Source organism: Lepidochelys olivacea (genome assembly GCF_965140295.1).
Source record: "Lepidochelys olivacea isolate rLepOli2 genome assembly, chromosome: 6".
NCBI classification, from domain to species: domain Eukaryota; kingdom Metazoa; phylum Chordata; order Testudines; family Cheloniidae; genus Lepidochelys; species Lepidochelys olivacea.
Genome location: NC_140416.1, coordinates 118,677,162 through 118,689,698, shown reverse-complemented (window position 1 = coordinate 118,689,698; position 12,537 = coordinate 118,677,162). Strand labels below are relative to the sequence as shown.

The following is a 12,537-nucleotide window of genomic DNA, read 5'->3' as shown; positions in this document are numbered from 1 at the left end:
TAATAGCAATGCCTATTTCTTATATAGCGCTTCTCGTCAGGAGATCTCAAAGCACTTCACACCCTTGTATTTCTTCCTCACAACACCGCTGTGAGGCACGGAAGCACATTATCTGTATTTTACAAAGAGAACCTCAGGCAAAGAGAGGCTAAGTGACTTGCCCAAGGTTACAGAGGAAGTCAATGGCAGAGCAGTGAATTGAACCTGGGTTTCCCATGTCTTAGGCCTGTGGATCATCCTTCCCTCTCACCTTCAATGGGAGATGTCAATGGGAATTAGGCACCTAAATACCTTTGAGGCGCCGGACCTAAGTCACTTTTGAAAAGAGGATTTGGGAGGGGCAGCTTTTCAAAGATATTAAGTGCCTAAAGCCACAAAGAGGTGCCTAATGAGATTTTCAAAAGTGGTTAAATATCTTAGGTACTTAACCTGCTTAGATCAATAGAAGTTAGGTCTCTAACCTGCTTGGGTCCTTTTGAAAATGTTACCCTATACCTCTCTTTACTACACTATGCCTCTTCTTCAAATGCTTGTAGGTGTCAGCTACCAACAGTACAAAAATCTGTATATGGGCAACCACAGTATATGGTATCACTTCACTTGATCCATGAGTTTATGTTCCATTCTAGAACCTTTCTGTAAAATAGCCACTACTAGGGAAAAGGAAACCCCAGAAAAATGCAACCTTGTATGAGCTCTCTGTGTTTGGATGGGGGTAGTGAGGCCAAGCTGGATGGTCATAATAGTCCCTTTGGACCTTGGAACCTATGAATCTATACATCCCACTCTTCATTCTATTCCTCCATATGGGAACAGGCTTATTTGCATGACCTCAACATGCTCATAACTCTTGTAGCTCTTCATTAAGAAAATGGCTATAATCCAGCCTTATGCTTCAGGGCTTCAACGGGCTCCCTGAAGGGATCAGGAAGGAATTTTCCCCAGTACACAAGAGGAGATGTATCCTGGGTTTTCTTTTCTTTTTTTTTTCTTCACCTTCCTCTGAAGCATCAGAGACCGGCCACAGCTGGAGACGGGACAGTGGATGGGGTGGAGCATTGGTCTGAGGTGGCACAGAGAATCTTCTTTCTAGATGTTTGGCTGCTGCGTGTTGCTCACCTGCTCAAGGTCAAACTGATCGCTACATTTGGAGTTGGGAAGGAATCTCCCCCAGGTCAGATTGTCAGGGACTTTGGGGTTTTCTCGCCTTCCTCTGCACCCTGGGGTGTGGATCACCTGAGCATACCTTACCTAATTAATTCACTGACACTGCAGGGGCCTTGGGCATTGGTGGCACCTAAGTCTTTCCTGTTCTCTGCGACACACAGTTTAGGTACATCTTACACTTAAAACGCCACAGAGGTGCAGCTGCTGGGGTTCTCCCATCGCTGTAGTAAATCCAGCTCCCTGAGAGGCAGTATCTAGGTCGACGGAAGAATTCTTCCTTGCTCTACATGGAGACTTAGGTCAGTGTAACAACGTTGCTCTGAGATGTGGATTTTTCACGCCCCTGAGCAATGTAGCTGGGTCACTCTAATTTTCTAGTGTAGACTAGCCCTCAGTCTCCTGAGGATTGAAATGCTTTGGTTTAGCTGAAGTCATTGCGCTCAATATAGAAGTATTTGGGTGAAATTTTATGGCCTGTGATAAGCAGGAGTTCAGACTAATGGGCCCTACTATCCGTCAACTCTATAAAACTCAATCTTCTTCCTCCTAGAATTGACAGTAATATTTCATAGCTAGATCTACATGTACATTGGTATGTCATCAGTAAGCAGGATGCAGAACTCAGATACAATCTTGAAAAGCTAAATGGAATCCTTGCTGAGCAGCAATCACCAGTGCAGAAATTCTACACATTAACTTCTGTTTAGCTGGACAGTCCATCAGTGACTATGAATAGATACGTAATATTTCTGTTTTTCTTTTCAGCTTCCCCCAGGATATGAAGTAACAAGATACAAAAAAAAATCAGCTATATAGCAATTCAGAGTTATAACCAAACCCCCTCAGAGATCAGAGCTACATCTCACATTCAGAGGCTTAAAAAAATAAACAAACAGCTACACTGGTGTGTCTTTTAATCTTGGGTTGCATTATAGATTGGTCATATTCTGTTGCTGGTCACATGTAATATTGCAAACCTCCTCCCCCAAAGACATATCAAAAGGCCCTGAAGTAATCATCACCTACTTAAAATGTTAAAGACCTGCATGTTCATTTTTATGTTAAGATTCCAGGAGAATTATTTGTGAAAAGTAATCAGTAGAAACTGGTGACTTAAGTCTGGAAATATAAATGTGATGAATAAAGTAGATCTTTTATACTGGATTGATAATCAAACACCTCACAAAAATGATGGGTTGCATGCAAGTATAAAGAGATTTTTTTAAACATATTTCTAATATCGTGACCCCAGATTTGTATGTGAGAGCAGAACTTGGCAGAATGAACCCGTTTCCTCAAAATCACATCAGTGCCATTCGTCTGATGCCAGTGTACTTTACAAAAGTGGCACATAAGGAGGTATACAGCTTCCTGCTTCCTCCATACAGCTCTCATCTCATCAATGGAAAGCACTGTTGTTTCTAGTCTTAATGATTGGAGCAACAGGAGTCACAGAAAGTGTTCTTGAGCCTCATTATTCAGAGATGCTTTTACTTCCCCTTTGTTGAAGTTCTTCAGTCCTTGCTCAGAAAAAATTCTCACTAGGAGTCCAACCATTGTGCAAAACACCATTCCCAGCAGACTCCATGACCATTTCCACAGAGCCTTCTCCCTGCCTACCAGGTATAATTTAATATCCTTTAATTTGTGGTTCTTGTCAGAAAACCAATGCTGTTTTCCAGGTCTGGTCTTTTCTCTTACCTCCCTGTTATCTGAGGAGAGGTGCCTCTGTAGTTTTCTTTCCCCCTTCTGCCGTTTTCAGGGATGGTCACCTAGTTTACTTCTCTTTCCTACATCTTGGAGAGCTGGCCTGGAGGCATCTTCTGGGGGCTGACAGCCAACCTGTCACTCTCCCACATCTGACAGGAGGAGGATCCTCTCCTCTGCCAAAGCTATTACAGCTGCTACTGACTCGGCAGGGGAAAGGGGAGGTCCAATTTCATGGAATGTCCAGTCTCTCTACAAAAATAACTTACGGAGAGGATTGTTTGGCCTCCAGTCTTTCAGCCAAGATGGTGATGGCACGCATGGCTGTTGGCTATCATTTTAAACATCTACATACTCCACCTGGATTGACAGGTCAGAAATTGCTTCCTAAAACTAATTTTGCACCAGAAAGACTTACCCACTGCATGTGACACCATTTCAGTGCTGCCCTGTCAGTTTAATATTATACCCTTGGCATGAAGAGTTATATACATTTCTATGGATGTGGATCGGCTGCCTATTATGTTGGCTAGATATGTGCCTGAAGCAACACCATGGATCTGAGTTCTCACACATGTGATGTTCTGACATGTTAACCGAATGCAGCTAACACATTTTTGCAACAGTAGTACCTTTCCTGGGATCTTGGGGTCAAATCCCGCTCCCTCTGAAGACATCGGCAAAACTCTCACTGACTTCAATGGGATCGGGATTTGACTGTTAGTGAACAGCACCTCACTAAGAACCGTATTGTGAACCTCTTCCTCACAGGAGTAAATCCACTGACTTCAATAAGACAACTCAGGTGACTAACTGCTCACCAGTGGCGCAGGAGCAAGGGGTTCTCAGTCCAACCCCACACTAATTTTAGAGACAGTTTTACAGTTTGCCAGGATTTTAGAAAGCCAAGCCTTTCCCTCGGCAGCCTTTAGAAGACGATGAGCACAAAATGAGCATCATCTCATCAGCCACAGGATGAATAAGACCTGACAATGGAAAAAATGGTAAGAACATTATTTTAAATTTCATATTAGGAGTTACTTCTACAAAGAATACATTAAAGCACTGGAGCGTACGGCTGGTGAGCAGTAATTGTCTTACGCTTGCATGAGAGGCCTGAGCATGTATCCTTCAGGCTCGCTATGCTGGCAAGTAGCAGCAGGGGTCGAAGGGAAGCAAAGTGGCCTGTTGTAGCTGACTGCTCTTTAAACAAGTTTTTCCACGGAACAAGCTGGAAACCTTCTTAGGCAACCTAACAGACAATGACTAAAACCAGTTTGCATTGTCTTTCCTGGAAGAAAGGTTAGCCAGGCAGCATTTCACCAAGGAACATTTTTGTCCATGGGGTGCACAGTACAACATTAGTCAGTGTAATATAAGGAAACCTGTCTCCTATCTACAACCAGCCTTCCAGAAAAGAAGCTCAGACCCAGAGGTGGCAAGAGGTCCCCAAAGGATTTTCTTTTCAAAGATGAGCAGCTCATAAAGGAACACAACCAGGGCTCCGAACCTGCAGACACTTATGCATGTCCTTAACGTTAAGCATCTGAAGTCAACAGGCCACCTTACAAACTTAGTGTTTGCAACATTTGGACCAGCTCCAACTGTAGTCAACTCCACAACAGGGAGGATTAGAGCAACGTGGATACATCAGACACCCAGCTATGCCATGAGAAATTCAGAAGCGTCCAGGGAGACAAGGTAGGCCTACCGGTTATGGAATACTTCCCCATGGGGCACAGCAAGTGCTCTCTGCCTATCTCCCCATCCCACACTATTGCCCTCAGACCAAGTCACCTAAGACCTGTCCTAGGCTGGCATCTTTTACCAGTTGCACTGTTATGGCTACACGAGTATATGCACCTCATGTGAACATATGATAAGTGCCTGTTTTTGGGTTAGCTTAAACCCGTTCCCAAGCGAAGCCTAAGGCCTGACATCATAATCTTTATCAGCTAGGTGGGGATAGGGCATTGCAAGCATGGAATGTCATCATCTTGTTTGCAAAACCTGTCAAACTTCCACACATCTCTTCCCCCAGATAATCATTATTCACTAAAGGTATCCTCAGAGCAAGACTTACTGTTAACCTTTACCAGAAAAATAGCACGTGGGTAAAAAGTCAGCTTTATACAAGAGAAGAAAAGAGTGACTGGAACTCTGGAGAGCTGCGTTCCATCCCAGACTCTGCCACTGGCCAGCTGGGAGACCTTGGGCAAGTCACTTCCCCTCCCCATGCCTCTGTTTCCCCCTGTAAAATGGGAATAATAATACTGACCTCAAAGCACTTTACAAAGGAGATCTACTGAGGAAACATGCTATCGCAGAGCTATGTTGCATCCGAGAGTGCTGAAGGAATTGGCGGCTGTGATTGCAGAGCCATTGGCCATTATCTTTGAAAACTCGTGGCGAACCGGGGAAGTCCCGGATGACTGGAAAAAGGCTAATGTAGTGCCAATCTTTAAAAAAGGGAAGAAGGAGGATCCTGGGAACTACAGGCCCGTCAGCCTCACTTCAGTCCCTGGAAAAATCATGGAGCAGGTCCTCAAAGAATCAATCCTGAAGCACTTGCATGAGAGGAAAGTGATCAGGAACAGTCAGCATGGATTCACCAAGGGAAGGTCATGCCTGACTAATCTAATTGCCTTTTATGATGAGATTACTGGTTCTGTGGATGAAGGGAAAGCAGTGGATGTATTGTTTCTTGACTTTAGCAAAGCTTTTGACACGGTCTCCCACAGTATTCTTGTCAGCAAGTTAAGGAAGTATGGGCTGGATGAATGCACTACAAGGTGGGTAGAAAGCTGGCTAGATTGTCGGGCTCAACGGGTAGTGATCAATGGCTCCATATCTAGTTGGCAGCCGGTATCAAGTGGAGTACCCCAAGGGTCGGTCCTGGGGCCGGTTTTGTTCAATATCTTCATAAATGATCTGGAGGATGGTGTGGATTGCACTCTCAGCAAATTTGCGGATGATACTAAACTGGGAGGAGTGGTAGATACGCTGGAGGGGAGGGATAGGATACAGAAAGACCTAGACAAATTGGAGGATTGGGCCAAAAGAAATCTGATGAGGTTCAATAAGGATAAGTGCAGGGTCCTGCACTTAGGACGGAAGAACCCAATGCACAGCTACAGACTAGGGACCGAATGGCTAGGCAGCAGTTCTGCGGAAAAGGACCTAGGGGTGACAGTGGACGAGAAGCTGGATATGAGTCAGCAGTGTGCCCTTGTTGCCAAGAAGGCCAATGGCATTTTGGGATGTATAAGTAGGGGCATAGCGAGCAGATCGAGGGATGTGATCGTTCCCCTCTATTCGACATTGGTGAGGCCTCATCTGGAGTACTGTGTCCAGTTTTGGGCCCCACACTTCAAGAAGGATGTGGATAAATTGGAGAGAGTCCAGCGAAGGGCAACAAAAATGATTAGGGGACTGGAACACATGAGTTATGAGGAGAGGCTGAGGGAGCTGGGATTGTTTAGCCTGCAGAAGAGAAGAATGAGGGGGGATTTGATAGCTGCTTTCAACTACCTGAAAGGGGGTTCCAAAGAGGATGGCTCTAGACTGTTCTCAATGGTAGCAGATGACAGAACGAGGAGTAATGGTCTCAAGTTGCAGTGGGGAAGGTTTAGATTGGATATTAGGAAAAACTTTTTCACTAAGAGGGTGGTGAAACACTGGAATGCGTTACCTAGGGAGGTGGTAGAATCTCCTTCCTTAGAGGTTTTTAAGGTCAGGCTTGACAAAGCCCTGGCTGGGATGATTTAACTAGGAATTGGTCCTGCTTTGAGCAGGGGGTTGGACTAGATGACCTTCTGGGGTCCCTTCCAACGCTGATATTCTATGATTCTATGATTCTATGTATTATACCAGTGGTTGCCAAACTCCTCTGTACTGTAACCGCATGGTACAACAGAAAGAAGTTTCTAGCCCCCTCCCATCTAGACATAAAGAACAGGAAAGTGACTGTGAATCCCTGGGCTTACTAGGATCTTGAGAACCCCACAATCTGTTAACTGATCCATGAAATGTTAAATTTGTCTACAGGTTTTGCATCCGTTGTTCTGGCAGGGTCTGGTGCCACACTGAGTGGATATGCCCTGGTCTGTGGGGAGCTTGCTTCTGATGATGAGCAACGAGAGGCTGTGGGGTTGTTTGAAGGACAGAAGTGGGGGGTTCAGGAAATATTTCTTTCAGGATGTGATCTCCACTGAGTATGGGTTATAACTTTATGACGATACCCTATGTGGGGTTCACCAACTCAAAGTGCCACCAGACCCCCCAGAACAACAGATGCAAAACCTGGAGACATATCTCCACTGCTACAATGATCAACACCCCCCTCAACACACCTTTCTAGATCCATAAGTCCTCACATGCCAATCACACATGGTGTACCTCATCCACTGCACTAAATGCCCCAGCAACAACTACTATGTGGGTGAAACCAATCACTACGCTCTCAAATGAACTCACACAGTAAAATGATAAAAGGCAAAAACACCCATCACCTGTGGGTGAACACTTTTCACAAAGCAATCATTCTATATCTGACCTCTCAATCCTCATCCTCAAAGGAAACCTGCACAACACCTTCAAAAGACAAGCCTGGGAGCTTTACTTTGCAACTTTTCTAGATACTAAAAATCATGGAGTGAATAGAAACAGTGGATTTATGGTTTATTACAACAATCTATAACCCACTAAACCCCACCACTCCAGCTTCCCTCCCTGCCATGACTGGAAAGGTGCTAATGGGCCACTTTACCTTGAATGGTCCCTTGAAATATATGCAAACTACTTCTGCTCTAAACAATCTGTTCCACCTTGTCTTTAACTGTGACAAACTCTGAGTACCTTTCCCAGACCTGAAGAAGAGCTCTGTGTAAGCTCGAAAGCTTGTCTCTCTCACCAACAGAAGCTGGAAATGGCCCAACTTGATGATCACTTTAGATAAGCTATTACCAGCAGGAGAGTGGGGTGGGAGGAGGTATTGTTTCATGGTCTCTGTGTATATAATGTCTTCTGCAGTTTCCACAGTATGCATCCGATGAAGTGAGCTGTAGCTCACAAAAGCTCATGCTCAAATAAATTGGTTAGTCTCTAAGGTGCCACAAGTCCTCCTTTTCTTTTTGCGAATACAGACGAACACGGCTGTTACCTCATTCACTTTGTCTCTCTAATGTGATCCAGTAGCGGGCTTTCTTTCAAACCAGACGACGCCAAATTTGAAAATTCAAGCGTAGCCCTTATGGCCCCTGTTGACAAAAGCACTTAAGCATGTGCTTAAATGTTAAACTCTGAAGTCAATGGGACTTAAGCATGTGCTTAAAGTTAAGCGTGTGCTTAACTGCCACCCGGAGTAGGAATGGCCTTTGGCACATGCTTAAATGCCTTGCTGAATCAGGACCCAAACTGCAAAGACTTACACACATGCTTAACTTCATGCGTTGTGAGTAGTTCCCTTGACTCCAGTGGAATTACACAGGTTGTGCAAAGTTAAGCACATGAGGACATTTTTGAAGGATTGGGACCTTTCTGTGCAGTATTTAGAGGGCGTGTCCTTTATGATTAGTTATACAGCTAAAACTCACGCAGAGTAACTACACTATGGGGCCAGATTCTCAAGACAGCTCATTCCTCAGCAGCACCCATTTAGGCCCTTGAGTAAGCCCAATAAGAGCTGAGTCCTTTTGAAAATCTGGCCCTGATTGTGGGTGCTGAGTACTTTGTAAAAACCAGCTCAGAGAATATTATTAGCCCCGTATTTTTATGGTCCTTTATTTCTCAGATGATATAACTACACCTGTTTCCAGTGTGTCTCAGGAGTGAAAGCAGCACAGGGCTTGCCAAAATACAGAAGGCTGGGTATCTACTGGAGCTTTTCACACTCCTTTGTCACATTCCATTTCCCAAGCACTCACCTGCCTGATTATTAACATCATTAAAAATGATCCCTGTGGACATACTGCTGGAAAATGTACACATATGCACACATACACAATGGGAAAGGACTGCCTGGGAAGGAGTAGTGCGGGAAGGGGCCTGGGGGTCATAGAGGATCGTAAGCTAAATAGGAGTCAACCGTGTAATGCTGTTGCAAAAAAAGCGAACATCCTTCTGGGATGTATTAGCAGGAGTGTTGTAAGCAAGACACAAGAAGTAATTCTTCCGCTCTACTCTGCACTGATTAGGCCTCGTCTCGTGTATCATGTCCAGTTCTGGGCACCACATTTCAGGAACAATGTGGACAAATTGGAGAGAGTCCATAGAAGAGCAACAAAAATGATTAAAGGTCTAGAAAACGTGACTTATCATAGAATCATAGAATAGAATCATAGAATATCAGGGTTGGAAGGGACCTCAGGAGGTCATCTAGTCTTACCCCCTGCTCAAGCAGGACCAATCCCCAACTAAATCATCCCAGCCAGGGCTTTGTCAAGCCTGACCTTAAAAACTTCTAAGGAAGGAGATTCCACCACCTCCCTAGGTTACCCTCTCCTCTTTCAAATCCTTCCTCGAGGCATACTTCCTTCCATGATGCCTACAAGGAATTAGCCAAGGAACTACAGACAGCTTGAGGAGTAGTTGGTTACAGCTGATGTTTATTGATTTAATATTTTTAAATGGGGTATATAATAGATATGTGCATTGTATATATTTCAGCCCTAACCCTGCCAAGACTTATTACTCCCATCCTTCCCTTAACGGAACTACTCACATACTTGAAATTAAGCACCTGCATAGGTCTTTGCTAAGGTTTCTACCATTATGAACAATAATAACTGGCCATGAAAAGAGACTGTACAGACATTAGTTATAATACCACCTAGCTCTTATGTAGCTCTAGCAGATCTCAAAGGTCTTTACAACAGGGGTCAGTATTATTATCCCAATTTTACAGATGGAGAAATTGAGGCACAGTAGCAATACAGGCTTCCCCACAGTGCCCTGGTTCTAATGTGCCCCATCTCTCTTCTCAAAGGGTAATCTCTGGAAGTTAGTGATTAATTTCCTCTCAATGCAAACTTAATCCTTGGCATTTTTGCTGGGACTGCCAAAAATGATGCTAATTAGTGGTAACAGGGTTCTGACATATGGGTACCAGTGTGCTGGAAACTGGACAGAGTCTGCCAAACTCATGTCACGTGTGCAGCAGGACACCCACCAAAGAGTAAAAGGTTAAATTCATTACTGATCTAGTCTGAATTGGAACCGGTCACCTGGACCTGAAGCTCCTCTATGGACCTAATTTGGCAAAACATGTAAGCATGTGCTTTGCTGAATAGAGATGGCATTACTCATGCTTACAAATAAACACATGCTTAAGGATCTGGAGTTTATACTCTCATTTTTAGCTTGGCAAACCATCCAGCCCCCTTTCGGAAAAGGAAATTTTCCCCTCAGACCCCAGAGCCCAAGAGCAGATTTTCCACTCAGTGTACCTGCCCCCAATTCCAAAAGCCAGGTCAGATGTACAAATGCACAGCCCGCCATCACCCTCCCCCAGGAACTCAAATCCAACAGCTCTGGTGGCCCATTCCAGTTCTAGGTGCCTGACCTGGGCCCTGCCTTTGACATTAATGGCTAAACTCACCCTGTCTGCAATGGAACCAGATCAGATCATTAGGGCCTGACCCAACTCCCATTAAAGTCAATGGGAATATTTTCATTGACTGCAATGGTGCAGAATCTGGACATTTCTGAGCAAAAATTCAGAGGCAGCTCCTAATCCATTCCGCATACTCAGACGCGCATGTTACATATAAGAAATATGCTCAGTTTTCCCCAAGTCCACTTGGGTTAGATCTTTCTCTTGTTGGGCAGATGGGGACAGAGGGCTACAAAAAATATACATCCCACTTCTACTCCTATCCACACTGTTCTATCAGACTTATACCCTCAATGTGAAACTCACCCCTGCATAAATGGCCTGTGCCCACTTAAGTCCCATGTAATCCCTGTTTAGTGTGGGGGGAAATTAAATTGTTGTCCTTAGTAATACATAGTATATTGAAAAAGCAGAGAACAATCTTTAAAATGATTAATTCAGTATCAGCCCAGAACTACAAACGAAATTGCTCTAATACGGTCCTAAGAGTTTATCACAAAGTTAAAAATAAACTTGTATAGAAGTGTTTTCTGCTTCACCAACGATATTTCAGAACTTTAAACACAAGGTAATCAAAGGTCCTCTTAGTTCAATCGGCTAATTCGCCATCTGAAATTCGGTGTCACGATTCTGCTGGACTTCACACCCACACCCTGTTATCTTAAGAGACTGAGATCCCTAGCTGGACTTCAGATTTAGATTTGCACCACAAAGTTAATGAGAAATGTTTCAAAATAGACATACATTGTTTTTAGTATAATGGCTATCTTTAAATCATGGATTTAAGATTGATTATGAAAGTCAAGATGGTTGAAAATCATACAAGTCATTACCCTTACGCCCATGAACCTCTCTTTCAGCACAATCCAAGAAAGCAAGAAGACAAATGCTTTGTTACAACAGAACAGGGCAGAGACGTCTGTGGCTGTCAGCTTCTTTAAAGCCAGTAAATACAGGTAATTAGTCAAAGTCCACAGAATAGAAAAGGGAGCAGTCCTTTTAAGAAAGAGTTTCAACGTCAGACCATCTTCACCAAAAATCCGACTGCATTCCCTAAGAAAAGAAAACAGTTTAATACTCAACTCGTATTTTGTTTAATGTTCACTTGAGCATGGAAAACACGTTCTAGACTTTTATTATGTTCTAGACATAGTCAAGCGGGCTTCCTGAATACTCAGTACACTCACAAGGAAGTGAGATATTCAGCACTGATAATAACATAGCCTACTTTTCTCAGCCACTTCATGCAGGGTGATATTGCAAATAGAATAGGAGCCACTTACCTGGAAGAACCAGCCTCTATGCAGGAACAATCCTGGGTAATGTGTTCTCACATGCATAACTCAGGAGTGTCTATAATACTCAGAGTTTTGAGCCCCTGCCTACTAAATCCATGGATTCAAGGACTATAAATGCCGCTCTTAGTGGCTTGAAAACAGCCCCGCCCCCGGCCTGGAGGTTTCTCTTTTTTCTTTTATAGGAGTAAGGTCTAAAGAGGGACAAGGTAAGATACTAATAACCTTCAGTACTCGGAAATAGCCAGCTATCCCCTCCAACTCGAGTACTCTGCAGTCTTGACACAGTTAACTTCTGAATGTAATATTTCCAGACAGCTCCTGTTAGGTATGTGGAAAAATTCCCACCGTTGACCAAAAAAACAAACAAACCCCAACCCACATTTTGTGGCTCCACTTTACTACATTTTTGTCATACACACAGTGAAATGTTGTGTTCACTAGGAGAAATGGAGACATTTGTTTGCGGATAAAAACTGAGAACAAAATCTGAAGATTCACAAATACCCTCTTGTTGCTTCACACAGCTCTGAATGAAGTTGTATGGGCAGCTAATATTGGGTGGCGCAGGAATGTCGGTGCTAAAAATTCTGGTTTTAGAGACAATCTAAGTGACACTATTCAAAGTGGTGTCTCAGGTTAGAGGATAGATTGGGTAGTTTAGTGTCCAACCTGCTTAAAAGCAAATGAGTGCACCCCTTTTGAAATTTCATTGTCTTTCTCAAACCAGGTCGGCCCGTCTTTAGTTACTTTTCT

At 43.8% G+C, this 12,537-nt stretch overlaps 1 protein-coding gene across 3 annotated transcripts in view; it reads right to left on the bottom strand.

The window, feature by feature from the left end:
- Positions 1–12,537, bottom strand: part of SLC35F4 (solute carrier family 35 member F4) — a 184,379-nt gene that overhangs the window by 12,340 nt on the left and 159,502 nt on the right. For 2 of the 3 annotated variants that reach the window (XM_084630685.1, XM_084630686.1), the window contains exon 4: positions 11,320–11,539. The exons of the other annotated variant lie outside the window; for it this stretch is intronic. In XM_084630685.1, the coding sequence (XP_084486811.1) occupies positions 11,320–11,539 (220 nt within the window). The remainder of the gene's footprint in view (positions 1–11,319; positions 11,540–12,537) is intronic. 3 annotated transcript variants of the gene reach the window in all.